This window comes from Cetorhinus maximus, chromosome 20 (genome assembly GCF_964194155.1).
Source record: "Cetorhinus maximus chromosome 20, sCetMax3.hap1.1, whole genome shotgun sequence".
Classification (NCBI taxonomy): Eukaryota; Metazoa; Chordata; class Chondrichthyes; order Lamniformes; family Cetorhinidae; genus Cetorhinus; species Cetorhinus maximus.
Window position 1 is genome coordinate 62365737 of NC_135898.1, and position 19850 is coordinate 62385586.

At 42.2% G+C, this 19850-nt stretch overlaps 1 protein-coding gene across 5 annotated transcripts in view; it reads right to left on the reverse strand.

Annotated features, from left to right (window-relative positions):
- Nucleotides 1-14362: 14362 nt before the first annotated feature.
- Nucleotides 14363-19850, reverse strand: part of LOC144694432 (carbohydrate sulfotransferase 15-like) — a 76485-nt gene continuing 70997 nt past the window's right edge. For 3 of the 5 annotated variants that reach the window (XM_078564828.1, XM_078564829.1, XM_078564830.1), the window contains 2 exons: nucleotides 19356-19503; nucleotides 14363-17461 (listed from right to left, as the gene is read on the reverse strand). In XM_078564828.1, the coding sequence (XP_078420954.1) occupies nucleotides 17274-17461; nucleotides 19356-19503 (336 nt within the window). In that variant the 3' untranslated portion in view covers nucleotides 14363-17273. Of the gene's footprint in view, nucleotides 17462-19355; nucleotides 19504-19850 lie in introns of those variants that run through there. The other 2 variants (XR_013579752.1, XR_013579751.1) reach the window with 1 other exon arrangement.

Below are 19850 nucleotides of genomic sequence, written 5' to 3' on the forward strand. Positions count from 1 at the left end.
GGGTTGCGTCTGGTGCTGTGACTCTTTGACATATTCTTTTCTTTGCTGCTGTCATATGCCTTCAGTTCATCTACAGAGGGTGTCTATCTACATACCAGAACTGACGGAAAGCTGTTCAAACCTTGCCTGCCTGAGATCCAAGACAAAGGTGCAGCAAGTCCTTGTCAGAGATTTGCTCTACACTGATGATGCTGCACTAATATTCCACATCAAGGAGCAAACGGACAGACTCTCTCTCGTTTGTAAAGAATTTGGTTTGACCATTAGCATCAGGAAGACAAATTTCATGGTCCAGGATGTTGCCATGCTGCCATCTATCAGCATTGACAATGTGACCCTGGAGGTTGTTAATAGCTTCACATATCTAGGCTCCATGATCACCAGCAATCTGTCACTTGATGCTGAAATCAGCACACACAGTGCAAAAGCTGCAGCTATTATCTACAAGCTGAGGGGCAAGGTGTGGACCAACAACAACCTGACTGAGAACACCAAATTGCATGTCTACCAAGCCTGCATCCTCAACACACTCTTCTACAGTAGCCGGACCAGGACAACATATGCTAGGCAGGAGAAAAGGCTGAACAATTTTCAACTGTGCTGTCTCAGATGTATCCCCAGCATCTCTTGGCAGGACAAGGGCAACAACTAAAAGGTCCGGGAGCATGCTAATTCCATCGACATACGCTAATTACTAAGCCAACTACATCTGCACTAGTTCAACCATGTTAATTGGATGGTTGATGGCAGTATGCCCAAAGATCTTATGTGAAGGAAACTGGGTCATGACTGGCTGAACGTACATACTTATACTACAAGAATACCTGCATGAGAGATATGAAGATAGCAGCCATCAACACAGATGACTTGGAGACAGTCGCTGTTAGCCGTGAGCTCTGGAGGATGGCTGTTTGGAGTGGCATTAGAAGACGTGAGCAGAAATGCGAAGAGGGCCCACAGAAAACAGAGGGCAGCAAATCCTGCACTTTCTCACAGAGATAAAAACAAAAAACTACTGTGGATGCTGGAAATCCAAAATAAAAACAGAATTACCTGGAAAAACTCAGCAGGTCTAGCAGCATCGGTGGAGAAGAAAAGAGTCGACGTTTCGAGTCATGTGGACTCGAAACGTCGACTCTTTTCTTCTCCACCGATGCTGTCAGACCTGCTGAGTTTTTCCAGGTAATTCTGTTTTTGTCCTGCACTTTCTTAGCCCACTTTCTTCCTCTGAAGGAAATGCAGCAGAGAATGCCGTGCCAGAGTGCGGTTCCTGAGACACAGCAAGCAAAGTTTAACACAGAGTTGCCCACCAAGGCTCAAATCATTATCTCATGAGACAGAAGGCTGCCAAAGACATACCATTTAGTCTTTTGACCCAATCAACTTTAGCCCACTGTATGTAATTGGCTTTGTTTTAAGTTTATGATTCTTGCTTTGGACAGGAGTGTGTCACTCTCAAACTTAGTATGGAATTCAATTGTATCTTGGAATTCATCTTTTCCCAGAGAATCTTTTACCATGAGATTACTAATTAACCTGTCTCATTACACAGTACTAGTTTTAAAATATCTGTATACCTAGTTGGTTTCACAATGTATTTTCTAGGAAACTGTTGAAAAAGTATTCTATAGACTCATCTTCTAGACTACCTTTGCTAATTTGACTTGTCCAGTCTATATGAAGATGATAGACCCTGACAATTATTACATTGCTTTTTTTACAAGCTCCAATTATTTCTTGTTTAATGCTATGTCCAATGATATAACTATTAGGGAGCTTACAAACTAATCTTGTCATTTATTGTTATGAAGGACTCTAATTCAACATTATTCTGACCTTTTGTGAATGTTGACTAGCTTGCCATGCATTCAGCAATAAGTACAATGAAAGAAACCATTTGGCCCAGCTCTGACCCACTGCTTTAATGCGATGACTGAGTTTGCTTTTCCTTAATGAGCCTTGTTATGTCTGCTAGCACTGATGATGTTGCTACTGGCTTTTCTCTCCCTTTGTCTCTCTTTCTCCTTTCCCTCTTTTTCTGTCTGTCTCTCACCGATTCCCACTCTGCCTCTCTCTCTCTCTCTCTTTCTGATTCCCACTCTGTCTGTCTGTCTCTCTCCGAATCCCACTCTGTCTCTTTCTCTCTCTCCAATTCCCTCTCTGTCTCTCTCTCTCTCCAATTCCCACTCTGTCTGTCTGTCTGCCTCTCTCTCCGATTCCCACTCTGTCTCTCTCTCTCTCTCTCTCTCTCTTCAACTCCCACTCTGTCTCTCTCTGTCGAGCTCAGTCCCATGTGTTGTACGGCCTGGAGCAAGTGGGAATTCTTAGACGCTCCTTACAGTCTGGATGACCACATGTGCAGGAAGTGTCACCGGCTTGACCCGCTTCAGCAACGGATTTCGGAGCTTGAGCATCAGCTGGAGACACAGCGGTGCATCCGCGAGGCTGAGGGTTACGTGGATAGCACGTTTTTAGATGTGGTCACTCCGCAGCTCAAGGTAGTGCAGTTAGAGAGGGAATGGGTGACCACCAGTCAGAAGAAAGGAGGCAGGAAAGCCCCAGAGTGCATCTCACTCAAGAACCGTTTTTCTGTGTTGGAAAATGGTGAGGGTGAAGGTTCCTCTGGATAGTGCAGCACGAGTCAAGTTCACGGCACTGTGGGTGGCTCAGCTGCACAAGGGGGGAGGAGTAAGAGTGCAATAACAATAGTGGTAGGAGACTCAATAGTGAGGGGTGCAGATAGGCACTTCTGCAGCTGTAGATGTGACTCCAGGATGGTGTGTTGCCTCCCTGGTGCCAGGGTCAAGGATGTCACAGAACAGCTGCAGGGCATTCTGAAGGGGGAGGGCGAACAGTCAGTGGTCATTGTTCACATTGGCACCAACGACATAGGTAGAAAGAGGGATGAGGTCCTGCAACAAGAATTTTGGGAGCTAAGTCGCAGATTGAAAAACAGGACATCAAAGGTTGTAATCTCTGGATTACTCCCTGTGCCACATGCTAGTGAGTACAGGAATAGGAGGATAGAGAGGATGAATGTGTAGCTGAAGAGATGGCACAGGAGGGAGGGCTTTAGTTTCCTGGATCACTGGGTCTGCTTCTGGCGAAGGTGGGGCCTGTACAAGTCTGATGGGTTCCATCTGAACCGGAACGGGACCAACATCCTGGCGGAGAGGTTTGCTAGCTCTGTTTGGGGGGGTGGAGGGAGTTTAAACTAATTTGGCAGGGGGGGTGTGATGCAGAGTGGAGGTACAGTAGGGGGTGATGCACAGCCAAATATAGAAGAGAAATTAAGTCAGCCTGGAAGGCAGAGCAAATGTAGACCTGTTAAGGCACAAGGGAATAATGCAAGGCTGGATTGCATCTATTTTAACACAAGGAGTCGTACAAGTAAGGCAGATGAATTGAGGGCGTTGATTAACACATGGGAATATGATATTGTTGCTATCACAGAGACATGGTTGAGGGAAGGGCAGGACTGACAGCTCAATATTCCAGGGTATAGAATCTTCAGGCATATCGGGGGTGTTTGGGGGTGGGGGGGGTGTAAAAGAGGAGGTAGCATTGCACTCAAGGAATCAAGGAGTGAATTATTGCAATAAGGAGTCAATTACTGCAGTAAGGGGGGATGATATCTTAGAAGGTTCCTCAAATGAGGCCATATGGGTAGAACTTAAAAACAAAAAGGGAGCAACCACTTTGCTGGGAGTGTACTGTAGGCCTCCAAACAGTCAGGGGGAGATAGAGGAGCAGATATGTAGGCAAATCTCAGAGAAGTGTAAAAATAATAAGGTAACAATAGTAAGGGATTTCAACTTCCCCAATATTAACTGGGATAGTCTTAGTGTGAAAGGCTTAGAGGGGGCAGAAATCTTAAAGTGCATCCAGGAGGGCTTTTTGAGCCAGCATGTAGAAAGTCCTACAAGAGAAGGGGCGGTACTGGACCTAATCTTAGGGAATGAAGTCGGGCAAGTGGTAGAAGTGTCAATGGGGAAACTTTTCGGGGATGGTGACCATAACTCTGTAAGATTTAAAGTAGTTTTGTAAAAGGACAAAGGTGGAATGGAAATAAAGGTCCTGAATTGGGGGAAGGCCGATTTCAATATGTTAAGACAGGATCTGGCCAAAGTGGACTGGGGGAAGCTACTTGTAGGAAAATCTACATCAGACCAGCGGGAGTCATTCAAAAAGGAAATAGTGAGAGTTCTGGGCCAACATGTTCCTCTAAAGGTGAAGGGTGGGACCAACAAGTCCAGGGAACCCTGGATGTCAAGGGATATAGGGGATTAGATAAGATAAAAAAAGGAGGCTTATGGCAGATACAGAGGGCTGAAAACAGCGGAAGCCCTAGAGGAGTATAGAAAGTGTAGTGGGGTGTACTTAAAAAAGTAATTAGGAGAGCGAAGAGGGGGCATGAAAAAACACTGGCAGGCAAGATAAAGGAAATCCCAAGGCATTTTCTAAATATATTAAAGGCAAGAGGATAACCAGGGAAAGAATAAAGCCAATTAGGGACCAAAGTGGCAATCTGTGCGTGGAGCCGGAAAACATAATTGAGGTTTTAAATGATTACCTTTCATCTGTGTTCACTCTGGAGAAGGACGATGTAGGTGTAGAAATCAAGGAGGGGGACTGTGATATACTTGAACAAAGTAGCATTGAAAGGGATGAGGTATTAGTAGTTTTAGCAGCTTAAAAGTGGGTAAATCCCCAGGCGCAGATGCGATGTTACCCAGACCACTACATGAGGCAAGGGGGAAGATCACAGGGGCTCTGACACTAATTTTCAAATCCTGTTTGGCAACAGGAGAGGTGCCAGAGGACTGGAGGACAGCAAATGTGGTACCCTTATTCAAGAAGGGTAGTAGGGGTAAACCAGGTAATTACAGGCCACTATGTCTCACATCAGTAGTAGGGAAACTATTGGAAAAATCCTGGGGGGCAGGATTGATCTCCACGTGGAGAGGCAGGGATTACCCAGGGCTAGTCAGCATGGCTTTGTCAGGGGGACATCATGTCTAAAAAATTTGATTGAATTTTTCGAGGAGATGACTAGTTGTATAGATGAGGTTAGGGCAATTGATGTAGTTTACAGAGGCTTCACTAAGGATTTTGACAAAAGCCCACATGGGAGAATGGTCAAGAAGGTAAGAGCCCATGGGATCCAGGGCAATTTGGTAAATTGGATCCAAAATTGGCTTTGTGGCAGGAGGCAGAGGGTGATGGTCGAAGGTTGATTTTACGATTGGAAGTCTGTGATGAGTGGTGTACCACAGGGTTCGGTGCTAGAACCCTTGCTGTTTGTAGTGTACATTAATGATTTAGACATGAATAAAGGAGGTATGATCAGTAAGTTTGCAGATTACATGAAAATTGGTGGTGTCGTAAATAGTGAGGAGAAAGTCTTAGATTACAGATTGATATAGATGGGCTAGTAAGATGGGCAGAGAATGGAATTTAATCCTGAGAAGTGTAAGGTGATGCATTTTGGGAGGAATAACACAGCAAGGGAATACACAATGAATGGTAGGACCCTAGGAAGTACAGGGGATCCCAGAGACCTTGATGTACATGTCCATAGGTCTTTGAAGGTAGCACACAGATAGGTAGGGTGGTTAAGAAGGCATATTGGATACTTGCCTTTATTAGCCAAGGCATAGAATATAAGAGCAGGGAGGTTATGTTGGAACTGTATAAAACACTAGTTAGGCCACAGCTGGAGTACTGTGTGCAGTTCTGGTCACCACACTATAGGAAGGATGTGATTGTACTGGAGAGGGTGCAGAAGAGATTCACCAGGATGTTGTCTGGGCTGGAGCGTTTTAGCCATGAAGAGAGACTGGATAGGCTAGGGTTGTTTTCCTTAGAGCAGAGAAGGCGGAGGGGGGACCTGATAAAGGTTTCCAAAATATTAGGGGCATTGATAGGGTAGATAGGAAGAAACTTTTTCCCTCAGTGGAGGTGTCAATAACCAGGGGGCAGATATTTAAGGTAAGGGGCAGGAGATTTAGAGGGGATTTGAGGAAAAACTTTTTCACCAGAGTGTGGGGGGGTATCTGGAACTCACTGCCTGATGGGGTGGTAGAGGCAGGAACCCTCATAACATTTAAGAAGTATTTGAATGAGCACTTGAAATGCCATAGCATACAGGGCTATGGGCTAAGTGTTGGAAAATGGGATTAAAATAAATAGGTGCTTGGTGGCCGGCATGGACACGATGGGCCGAAGGGCCTATTTCTGTGCTGAATAACTGTATGGCTCTATGACTCTGTCTTTCTCTCTCTCTCCAATTCCCACTGTCTCTCTCTCTCTCTCACCAATTCCCACTCTGTCTGTCTCTGTTTCTCTGATTCCCACACTGTCTCTCTCTCTCCGATTCCCACTCTGCCTCTTTCTCTCTACAATTCCCACTCTCTCTCTCTCTCTCTCTCACCAATTCCCACTCTGTCTCACCCCCAAACTAGCCCAGGGCAGTAACTCAACAACCCAAGGCTCTGGCCAACTCCCAGTCCAAGGCTGCACTTGGGCCTGGAGCCTGGTCCTCTTCCTCAGTCTGCAGGGCCTAAGCCCCTGTCCTGGGACACCAATAGAGCTGAGAGAGGGGAGGTGGGGGTGAGCCACCGATGGAGCCGGGTGTCCTGCTTCCTTTATCCCCAGCCCGGGTTACTCATACTTTACCACCCGATTAGTAGCTGGCAGCTTCCTGTCCCTGCCCTGCGCTCCTGCTCCTAGATCTGGGGTCTAACTCTCTCCCCATTCTCTCTGGTGACTGTGGCCAAGGTTCAGTCATCAGAACATGGCAGCAGCTGGCCCAGATCGTAGCCTGTGATGTGGGGGTGCGGGGGTGGGGGTGCGGGGTGGTCCATTTCAACAGCTTTCGGGAGATGGGCAGGGAAGTGCAAAGACTAAAATGGTGGAGACATAGGCGTCATATGCAGGTGATATATTTTTTGAAATCTCACTGTGGGCTGGATGAAAAAGTGCAAAGGCCCAGGGGCTCCCCACCCCTGATCTACAAGATTCACCCAGCAACTCACCAAACCTCCTTCAACAGCACCTTACAAACCCACAACTTCTACCACCTGAAGGATAAGGGAAACAGACACATGGGAAAGCCACCACCTGCAAGTTTCCCTCTAAGTCACTCATCATCTTGCCTTTAAACTATGTCACTCTTCTTTCACTGTTGCTGAATCCATAGTCAACATAAATGCAGTAGTGTGGAATAAATCTTTTGGCCACAAGAATAATTCTCTTGTTATGACCAGGTGAGCAGGAATGAACTGGGTCCCCTCTAATTAGCCTCCTCGGTTGGTCACAACAAAGGTTTAAGTTTCTTTTAAACTAGGATATGCCTTTTCCGAATCTAAATGTATTTAACTATTTAAGCTCTGAGCAATAAGGAGCTAATCAAACAAGGTTTTCTTGAGTCAAAGAAAGACCAAATTTATTAACCACTAAACCCAAGAAAAATAATAAAAATGCAATGTCAGACATTCACAGCTATCAAAAAGGGAAGTTTAGAGTCCAATATAAAAAAGGATAATTAACCGTATATTATTTTAACCATTGATTGTCCTTGAAGCTTAGATTTTAAATGTTGTGGTCGATTTGAATTGGATGGTTTCGTGGATGCGGTCAGATGTAGAATGTTGCAATTATTATGAGATCTCGGTTTGCTGGTAGATTTCTAGTGACATTGTCTTCTGAGCTGGTAAATACACTTGTTCCAAAAGAGAGAGAGGGAGAGCTTTCAGTCAGTCTCTTCTGCTGAAGTTTTTCTTTCAATCTCTCTGCAGCAGCTGCATCCTGGCCTCTTATACTTCATCCATTGTGTATTTCCAAGGGGGTTTGGGTGAGTCTGTCTGTGGCAGCCATTGTTTCAATATCCAGCACTTTGTATTTTAATGTCTCTTCTTTAGACAGTGACGAATTTCGATGGGTCTCTGAAAGTTTTTGGTTTTTCACCTACGCCTTGGAAGGTGGCCTTGCATTTTTAAGTAGTTTGTTCTGTTCCATTTCAAATTGCAAAATTTCTAGTCAGTTGAAAGTTGAAAAATCAAATTTTCAAAAATAAAGGGACACATAGCCTCATGACAGTCTTGAAAACTTTATTGTGAAAGTGGTTCAGAATTTCAGTTGCTATCGCTATCACACCAAACTGACTATTTGTAAATAAGGAAGAACCTGGATTGGTATCACACCTTATCAAGCCTCTCAAAAACATCTCAAAACACTTCAAATACATTGAATTATACTTAAGTGAATTTATTGTTATTTAGGCAAAACAGGAGCCATTTTGAATCAATTTTTAACACTGTTGTTTGAGGAAAGAATATTGGTGAGGGGACCAGGTGAACTCTCTACTATTCAAATGGTGCCATGGGATGTTTAACATCCACCAAAACAGGCAGGTGGGAAATGAATTTAATAACTCATTTGAAGCACAACATGGAAGCCCCTAAACACTTCACTGAAGTGAGAACTTAGATTATGTGCGCAAATCCCACAGCGGAGCTCGTGCACATGATCTTCTTGTTTAGAGGCGAGAGTATGACCAGGTGAAATTAGCAATATTTTATCTTGTCAATCAACAACAAATTCACTGTGACATTGGGCATTGTTGGAAACACAAGGGCTGATCCTCAGTTGGGTATTTTCAGTGAGGTGCAGTGCTCATAGGAATGTGGGCTGGGAAATCATGGGCCACAGCCCCGGGTTTTTACATATTTCAATCAATAATGGACAAAAAAAATCAGGGGCCGCAGCATTGCAATTCACTGGCCAACGTGTGGCATGAGTGTAAATCTGAGATTCCTGGACTGTTGCTGTCCAAGAGTATTAAGGGGTATAAAGTAAGCAGGTGGATGGAGTTAGGACACAGGCCATCTCATTAAATGGCAAAAAAGGCTCAAAGTGTTAAATGGCCTAAACTCCTGTTCTTATGAGCGCTGACCTTTACCAGGACCACTCACTTGGAGAATCAGCCTTTTAATTTATGAGAAGTTTTTTTTTAACAAAGTTTGAGTGAAACAATTCTCTTCAATGTTTTGCACTACTTAAGATTTAGCTATTTCATTTCTTCCTCCTCCTCAATTTTCTCTCCTGGTTCTTGTTTGTGTAGAGTTCCTCATGTCTCCCAGAGGCCATCCAGCATTTCATCTAAGTTGCATCCTTATGTCAACTTGGAGGTGGAATTTCTAAAGGGGTTTTCCCGATCTCTCATCGTTACTTCAGTGCAAGTGGCATTGAAAATACATTATTAGCTGTTTATGATGGGTTTTCCACTGAACTCACAGGAAGCAGGAGAGTTCCAATAAAGCCTACCTAAGTGGTGATGAGCTATTGAACCTATGGACAACATTACAACCAGACCAGATTGTATTCTCATTGGACATCCACCTGTACTTTTCAGTAGGGATCACTGAATAGCATCAAGAGTGGAAACCACGTGGACCGCACCCCCTCCCCACATGCCCCCATGATTGGCAGAGGCTATTTGTAATGGTATTAAAAAGTACCCTGACTTCAGATAACACAATATATAATTATGTTCACTAAAGATAACTGTTCCATCTCCATTTTATTTGCGCTATGCATGAATCAGCTAATAAGGTTAGCTTTTAATATCCCCTTTACTAGGAATGGAATTTGTTAAATAATTAACACAGTTCTTCAGGACGATCCTGACCAGTGCAGTTTGGTTATTATTCAGTCAGATGTTCAGCTTCTGGTCTCCATGAGCTCATTACATCTCAGCATCCAATGGAAGGGCTTCTCCTGCCCTGGCATGAACTCTAGGATAAATCTGAGAGCTAAATTTGTGACAAAAAAGGGAGGAACTGTTACCCTGGCTTTCATTCACCTATCACTGAGTAAGTCACCTTCACACTGGGCACAACGTATTGCCAAAGCCCTCACACGAGGAACTGAATTAAGCAACTGGTTGTGAGCTACCATGGCATATGTTATAAAACTTAAAATTCTAGCTCATCAAGGTGTCTTGTGTTTTACAAGCTATGCCGTGTTGGTCCTTCCAACACCTTGAAGGCAGATACCCATTGTAGAAGTGATGAGGAAACTAGACTCAGGATGATAGTTGCTCAAAAGAATCACTGAAGCTATGACATGCTGCTTAGCATAACTTGCCTACAGAAATGCAATTGGCTGCTGCTGATACAATTCGCCTCCGATTCCGTTTGAACCTTTGTTCGATGGACTATGTGATTTGTGCTTATGTTGCATTCAAACTGGTGCCATTGCACCTTGCTTTATAATGAATTGTGTTGCTCACCATGCTGCTTATAGTGGGTCCTTGAAACCTGCTGCTTGCTTAATCTCACTAGTCCCTAAACTTCTTGGGAGGTGAGGTACCTGGAGACTTTTTAACATAAAATGGCTTCAAGAGAACACTTCTGTGAGTAATTTAGAAATGAGTTAGCCCCCCATGGCAGACTTGGTAACTTGATAACTGAGCCAACCAATTTTGCCAATGACTAACCAGCCACTCTGGCTCACTAATGGCACCTGGAGAGGTGGACTCCCCGCTGAGGCTGTGATTCCTCCTACTCAGCTCCAGTTATTCTTGCCTGTGAATTCCCCAATCGGGTGTTCTTAGCTGGACAGGGAGCTTACCAACACCCTGTGTGGTTTGAGCTGGTTAAACTCTAGCAGTACCCTATCATACAATTCTGCCAAGCTGTACCTAAGCTCTTTGCATTCTCTTAGGTTGAGAGGGGACTGGCGTCCCTAAAACTACTCCATTAAACTTTAGAAACACTACATGGGTGGATGTCTCAATAATTGTTGGTGTTGCTGGCAAGAGCAGCCTTTGTTACCCATCCCTAATTGCCTTGAACTGAGTGGCTTGCTGGCCATTTCAGAGGGCAGTCATAGTGCTGTTGGTCTTGAGTCTCATGTAAGTCAAGTCAGGTAAGGATGGCAGATTTCCTTCCCTAAAGGACATTAATAAACTAGATGAGTTTTCATGACAATTGGCAATGGTGTCATAGTCAACATTAGACTAGCTTTCAATCCCAGATTTTATGAATTGAATTTAAAATCCACCATCTGCTATGGTGGGGTTTGAACCCCTGTCCCTAAAGCATAAGCCTGAGCCTTTGGATTACTAGTTAAGTGACATTACCGCTACACCGCTGCTTCCCCACAACTCCTCCCATCCCTAATTGCCCTCGAGAAGATGTAGTGCGCTGCCTACTCAAACTGCTGCAGTCCATCTATTGCAAGTACACCCACAGTGCTATTATGTAGGGAGTTCCAATATTTTGACCCAGCGACAATGAAGGAATGGCGATATATTCCCAAGTGAGGATGGTGTGTGGTTTGGAGGGAAACTTTCAGGTGGTGATGTTCCCATGTATCTGCTGCGGTACCTTTTAGGCGGTAGAGGTCGCGAGTTTGGAAGGTGCTGTCGAAGGAGCCTTGGTGAGTTGCTGCAGTGAATTTTGTAGATGATACACACTGCTGCCACTGTGCGTCAGTGGTGGAGGGAGTGAATTTTTAAGGTGGTGGATGGGGTGCCAGTCAAGTGGGCTGCTTTGTCCGGGATGGTGTCAAGCTTCTTGAATGTTGTGGGAGCTGCACTCATCCAGGCAAGCGGAGAGTATTCCATCACACTCCTGACTTGTGCCTTGTAGATGGTGGACAGGCTTTGGGAAGTCAGAAGGTAGGCTACCCACCTCAGAATTCAGAATATCTGACCTGCTCTTGTAGCCAGTTTTTAGATGGCCGATCCAGTTAAGTTTCTGGTCAACGGTAATTTGTACAATGTTGATAGTGGGGGATTCAGTAATGATAATGCCATTGAATGTCAAGGGGAGATTGTTGGACTCTCTCTTGTTGGAGATGGTCATAGTCTGGCACTTTTGTGACCCAAATGTTACTTGCCCCTTAACAGGCCAAGCCAGAAATGTTGTCCAAGTCTTGCTGCATATTGACATAGACTGCTTCAGTATCTGAGGTACAATCACCAGCAAACATCTCCACTTCTGACCTTATGATGGAAGGAAGGTCATTGATGAAGCAGCTGAAGATGGTTGGGCCTAGGACACTACCCTGAAGAACTCCTGCAGTGATATCCTGAGACAGAGATTATTGGACTCCTATAACCACAACAGTCTTCCTTTGTGCTAGGTATGACTCCAACCAGTGGAGTTTTCCTGTTGATTCTCATTGGCACTAATTTTACCATGGCTCTTTGATGTTTCATTCAGTTAAATGCTGCCTTGTCATCAAAGGCAGTCACTCTCACTTCCACCCTTGAGTTCAGTTCTTTTGTCTAAGCCTGGGCCAAGGCTGAAATGAAATCAGGAGCTGAGTGGCCCTGGTAGAACCCAAAGCGTCAGTGAGCAGGTTATTACTGAGCAAGTGCCACTTGCCTGTTGACAACACCTTCCATCACTTTACTGATGATTGAGAGGATGTTGGATTGGATTTATCCTGCTTCTTGTGTACAGGACATACCTGGGCAATTTTCCACGTTGCTGGGTAGATGCCTGTGTTGTAGCTGTAATAAAACAGTTTGTCTACAGGCACTGCTGGTTCTGGAGCACAAGTCTTCAGTACTATTGCTGGAATGTTGTCAGGGCCGATAACCTTTAGTGTCCAATGCTTTCAGCCTTTCTTTTGCTATCACATGGAGTGATTGGCTGAAGACTGATGCTGAGGACTTCAGGAGGATAGAAATGATCATCCACTTGGCACTTCTGGCTGAAGATGGTTGCAGGTGTTTCAGCCCTGTCTTTTGGACCGTCTAGCTGGGCTCCCCAATCATCGAGGATGGGGATATTTGTGGAGCCTCCTGCTCCCGTTAGTTGTTTAATTGTCCACCACCATTCACGACTGGATGTATCGGGACTGCAAAACTTTGATCTAATCCAGTAGCTGTGGGATTTGCTTAGCTGTGTCTACAACATGCAACTTCTGCTGTTTGGTACACAAGTAGTCCTGTGTTGTGGCTTCACCTGGCTGACACCTCACTTTTAGGTATGCCTAGTGCTGCTCCTGGCATGCCCTCCTTTATCTTCATTGAACCAAGGTAGATCCTTTGGCTTGATGGTAGAGAGGGCTATACTGATGTCATAGATTACAATTGAATACAATTCTGTTGCTGCTGATGGCCAACAGTGCCTCATGGATGTCTAGTTTTGAGCTGCTAGATCTGTACTGAATCTATCCCATTTAGCACAGCAATAGTGCCACACATCACAATGGACGGTATGCTCAGTGTGAAGACAGGACATGCTGTTTAATCATATGGCCACCATCAATGGTATAAGCATTGAATTTGTTCAATTATTTATCCTGCATGAACGAATATCATTTCTCAAAAAATTATGAGGAAAATATAGACCTCAAAAATCCATCTTTGGTGTCAGTGTATGTTCTTCAGAGTGGCCTTTGGTGCTAACCCTGCCAGCATTAACCCTGCAAGCATATGACAGTCAAAGGGAGCTCATCTCATTACAATAGCAAGCACACTCTCGCCATTAGGTAAGCTAAGGTAAATAGATTTCCTGGTAGAAGGGACAAAGCCATGATCCAGTCTGGCCCTCCAGGTTGCTCCCACATCTGACTGGCAGCCTTCACATGCTGCATCAGGACATTGGCAAATTGCTAGGACAGGTACCAGAAAATATCCAGCCTTGGAGTCCCCTCCCCTGGCTACACCCTTTTTTGGGCGGTTTGGGGCAAGTGCCCCTTTATATGAGACTGCTGAAGCTGTGTGGGTAGCCTGGACCCCAGATATCTAGTTTACGGCCTAATTTGCAGGCTCTCTGCTGTGCCCATCAGGGCTTAAAGTAATATTGTATCAGAAAAGCCAGAGTCTTCTAGCCCCATAGTCGGTAAGGAAATCTGACTGGACGGTTGTCAAAAATACCTGGCTTGCACTTTCACTAAACGCCAACAATCTTAAATTGAACTAAATTCTAGTAATTGGCACAAACATTAGTTTCAGTTTGTACCAATTAGCCCTTCAGTGACTGCAGCAGAATTTCCACATAATGACAAAATATACAACTTGCATTTATATATTAAAGTTACATTTTGTTTTCCCAAAATGCCATGGAGTCTCACTGTGTGTTATTTATCTTGTTCAGCAGATGATTAAGAAAGATTGTAGAGAAACTGAAAGGGTAGAAGGATCTGAAAATAGAACAAAAGGAAATCATAATATACTAAAATGAAGGCATGAAAACAGAGTTTGTAGATGTATTGCAACAGAAGCACAGATCAAAAGGCAAACTTAACTGTTCACACAAACACCTTACTTTCTTGGGAGCAAAAGCAAGGCATTCTATGTCTGCATTGTACAAAAATATTTCAGTGTAGACGCATTAGATTCAGATTAATTGTGTTTATTGTAGAAAAATAGGCAGTACAATTAACAATCTGTGATGAGAAAATGTGGTCAGTTATATAGAAATGAATAGGAAATGGCTTGATGTTTTCAAATTATGCATGAAGTGTATTGAGATACAGTGGTTTTCATAGCACTGAGTTAACACGTTTGTGTGAACTGGCGGTTGTGGTTATACATTGCATGCTTGCAAATTTGTAACGCTGCAGAATGCAACAATGGTTCTCAACAATTACCTCCACACTCCGTATGTGGAATGATACCAGAGAGGGGCAGGAAATTAATAACAAGCAGTCCTTAAACAGGAATAAAAGTGATGGCAGCCTTAATGAAAACTAATTCTTAATGTACACTTCAGACTTTGTAAAGATTGTTCCGGTTCTAAAAATGCTTGTTTAAAACTCAGTGGCTGCCACACAGTGAAACACGGAAGCAGGAAACGGAAACTGTGGCCACGTGATGGAGTAATGCTCCAACCCCCCTTTTTAAATGACTGGTGATACAGGGGGCAGTACGGCTGACTGTTATTGTCAGAGGCATCACCAATCCTATGGTGCATGTTAACTGCAGGAAGTCATGCAGCAGATTGCAGAATTATTCAGAGTAGCTGTGGTCCAATCCAGAACCTACACTGCCGGTTTTGCATAGAGATTGTTAGGCAGCAGCACCACTGCCTGTAAATGAGGATGAGAGGCTAACAATGAGCCAGTCTTCCTTTGTTCTTCCAAAAAAACATCCAAGTAACAGGTGGCTCCCACTGCTCAATCTCATCGATATAACATCCGGCAATGCCAGAACATTTGGGCAAGTGTCCTTGTGCCCAATGAATGGAACTAGAAAAAGTTATTAAAAAATTCAAATGTAGCTTCAAGTTGCTGTTGCTTACCCTAAACCTCCACCGCCCCAACATCCCCCACACCCCTAGTAGCTGTGGACACCCATGACATATAGTCAGGCAATGATTAAGCGCTACACCAGAATACTGCAAGGACAATGCAATAATGAACTCAGTCAAATTACCACAGAGCCCCTTGAAGACTAAAGTCATCATAGGCTGATTCAGTTCACAGATGAAGGCATTTTTCACTGAAAGCAAGATCGCTACTGTGCCTCTGTAGATAATTTTCCAATTTATTATCCCATCATCATAATGACAGGTAAGTGGGTTGGAGCCACAATATATATTTTAGCTTTAATTTAAAAATAACTATCTGGAAGTTTAGCAAGAATCTGATGGTGAGATCCATTGAAGTACTGTCCATGACCAAGGTAAATTATTGCAGATTGAGTTTTAGTTTGGGCCATTCTCTTTTAAACTCACTATTTTTGAGTTTTAGGGATATTTAATAGAAAAACTTATTTTTTTCTGAATTTACAGAGATTTTTTTTTTGTAAGGTTCAATTCCTCTGCACCCATTTTCTCTTGTTTTTAAAAGAACACTAACTAAAAAGAGAAAAACAGGACATTAGATTGGCATTAAAAAACTGGTTAATGATCCTGAAAGTTGTGACCTATTGTTGAGCTACACGGAAAACCTGCTTTACTTTGTAAATCACTGGATTAAGCTTGACCTGGAAATAACTGACTAGGTAACAGAGGTAAAACGGTGTTCTATTATCCTATTAGCCCTGTTGAATATAAAAATTAATTCAGAAAAATATTAGTATTCTCAAATATTTAAAGCCCTTTCATTATTCGGCAGGTTAATGGTACTCATTGCTAAATGCTCCCAAGGAGTATCAACCAGTTAATGCATATTCTTCCTGATGCAGTTTTCAAGGACAAATTTTAGAAAACTTTTGTTCTGATGAAGTTTGACATTTCACAACAAATTTACGTCTATTACCACAAACATTTAAGATTCTTTGAACCAGCATAAGTTACCTTTCTAATTATAAACCACTTGGACAATAGGGGGCACTGCTACACAATCTTTCCTAACAGTTCTTAACAAAAACAGATGGTGTGACCGTGGACAGCAAAGCATTCCCAGTAAAACCAAATCATAGATTAATTGCATAATACGGAGTGCAAGCTTCTGTGTATAACAGTAACTGAGTGTTACACACAAAAATAGGTTTTCTGTGCATATGGACCTTGAAAACACACTGAATTTTGTCCAATTCAGTCCATGGATGTAATAATTAACATTTCACCAGTCATAATTTACTTGCTTCCAGGCAAAACTAAGACAGCCCGATTATCTGTTTGAGAATATGCAAAGAATAGAACAAGAAACAAAAGTTTGCAATTATTCTTGACTGGTGGCAAATGAAGATAATGAATTTTGCAAAATTGAATCCTCACAATCATTGGAGAGATTCCTCTACAGCTCCAAGACATGAACCGACAGGGAGGAAAGGAATAGAAAATAAGTTAAAAATAGTAGTTCTTACATCCCTTACCAAACCATAATTATGGTATATGAATTCCTGGAAGACTAAAGTAGGCACTATTGAAACCCCTTGTGTCTGTTTGGCAGCAATATTTAAACATATTCTGCAAAGATTTCATTTTTTACCAAATACATGTGTCATTGAAAATCCTACAAAATATTTAAAACAATCATGAGGAATTACTTTTTAAAAAAATTATTTACACAAACTTAGGGCTTTTGATTTGTTATGATCACAGTGTCAAATGTTATGAATCTATATATTTCATGGGAAGTTAAATGCGGGCATATGGATAGGGTTCTTTATAATTAGGGTTAAATTTCAAACAAGCCTTTTGCTGAGTTTTGGACAAGTCTTCAGATAAGAGTTTAAAAATAAACTTAAAAAAATAACTTTTTAACTTGAACATCAACATTTTGTTGAACCTTCCACAATAGTGAAAAAAGCATTATACAAAACATTTGATATTTTACAGTTTTGTGAATTTGGTCTGTATTTATTTTTCCCATAAGAAAGAATCATCATTTAGTAGCATAGACAGCTTTTCGTTAAATGGCCTATAGAAATCCTCAAGAATTCTCCTAGTTTCTGGCAACATAGGTCCAAGGCTTTTGTCTTTGGGACGCCTGGTATTTGACGCAGGATTGTTGATGATGGCTGCCTCTTGTTGCTCTGTCAAATTTCCTGTTGAAAAGTAACAGTAGAGCTTTAGGAAAAGAAATCTAATAATAGCACAGCAAACTTAAACCTTCCCTTCTGAATTTGGCACTCCTTTTCTTTCCTCTATGAGTTGTCTTTTATTTTTGTTCCTTATCCTGCCATGATTTAAATAAGGGACAAGATATATTTGGTTGAGTTTTGTGCCAGCAAATCAAGGCCGAAAATGACAAGGAAGATGGTTTACTTTTGAGTTAAATAGCATGGTTCAGTGCAGTTACTAGTGTGTCATTTCTTAAACTAATACCTAGATATTCATTAATATTCAATGACCTATTCTACCATGATTTAAAACATACCCTGTAATAGGAAATTAATCTGAAGCATAGATTGCCAGTGCTTAATAAAGCGTTTTTTTTAAAAAGAGGGAGGCATTAGGTTACCAGTTCAGCTTTGTATGCATTCCTATTTGCACTAGCAACTTCTTTGGTAGCTTGGTTAATCTGATGACCAGGAAAGATGTGTTTGGGAGTTGACCAAAAAAAACAGCTGAGCAGCTTCAACTTCCAACTGAAAAGCAGGTTCACTGAAAGGCTGGTATTTCTGTGAGCCAGTTTAACAAAGCTTTGGTTTTATTGCTGGAGTCAATGGAATTTGTGAATTTATTGTGAAGAGACTACTAACTAGTAAGCACGGTATCAAGACTAATTTATCATTTGAACCACTTATAAGTTCAGTTAATCAGGTCCATTCAGAATTATTGTGGCCATTAATGTCTAGCATCAATTATGCATAGAGTTTCTGCTTGTCTGAATTTTAGGAGGGAAGCATTTCAACAATAAGGCTCTCAAATTCAGGTATTTACAAAGCTGATTTAAAACCCAGTGCTCAAAGCCATAACCTAGCTTGGTTTGTGTCATTCCGTCATGAAATTTACAGATCTATTTTGCTCCCAAATAACCACAAAATGTTTTCTTATTCTATTACAGTACCATTGAATCTGATATATTGCTATTACTTTGCCCAGTATGAATGTATACCAGCTGTTGGGCTACCAGGGTCACATTCTAACTACACAATCATAATGAAGAATAAAAATCAATAGAAACTAAACAATTATTCAGTTAGGACATCCAGAATTTGGCTCCCTACTCTTCCTTTACCCCCATGCCTATCTTTAGAATACTGTTAGGGTCTGGACTCCTACTTGATTGCTTAATAGAATTTTTTACATATATATATATATAAGTAGCTGATTGTCTCAGTGCTGGAACATAGGAAAAGTAATAGGCCATTCAGCCCCTTGAGCCTGGTCTGTCTTTCAGCTTAACCGTGTTTGATGAGAACATAAGACAAGGGAAAAGTTTTGCAGCTGCAGCTATTGTACAAGAAGAAAAAACAAACAAGCACATACCGTGAAAACAAAGCCTTTTATTTCCCAGGTTGCTAGCAGCAGTGGCCATACAATCCAAAAGAATCGACAACCCCACAGGTCTGGATTTTTGAAGCAACAGTCTAAAGCAAGAACTTCATTGCAATATACAAAATTATATGGGAAAGGGGTTGTCTTGGAGGGAATGGGCTGAAGAACAACCTTCAGCCAGGAGGGCTTTTAAAAAAACAAATACATGTTAAGGGAATCTTGAGTGTTACTTTCACTTAACCATTCAAGAAAGATTAACACCAGTTCCGAACTATTTAGAAGTGACGTAATTGAGGGGTTGAAATCCAGGCCCAATGTGTCAAAATTGACTTCAATTTGAGTATTTGCTGAATGAATCTAAGTATTGAATCTGCTGATCCTCTGAGTTCATAACAATATACTTAATGAAGCATACTGCTATTGACTAATGTACTCTAGAAATATATTTTATTAAGCAATGCTTTTAGCACAGAAGCGCAGCTTAATCTGAAATCATACCCAAGCTCAAGAATCCGAAGACTCTGTGCATACTCTTTTTCAAGTTAGCGGCATGTTCTTCCAGTCGGAGAATGAGGAATTGGTTTCGGTTATAAACTGCATACCAGTCCCACAGAAAGACCGCATACAACCCAATTTGCAATCTCACCTAAAAAAAAAAGAAAGACAACATATTGTTTGGCAATTCTACCCTTGTACATCGGTTTCTTTTGTGGCCCATCACTTTATGAAAAATATTTGGCCAATAGTAATGAATATTTTAAAAGGATTCAAATCAGTTTTTCCCTTTGGATTATAAGGCAAGCATTTTAAAGGTCAGTGGCACACCACCAGTTCACTGACGCACAGCGCTAAAGGTGAATGGAGGACCTTTCCTCTGTAACTCCCCATACTAGGAGTTTCCAATGGAGAAGACACAGGAGGAAGGAATAAGACAACAAGGGAAAATTTCCATGGGGGTTTCCCAATCCCCTATTGTAACCTCAGCAGAAATCC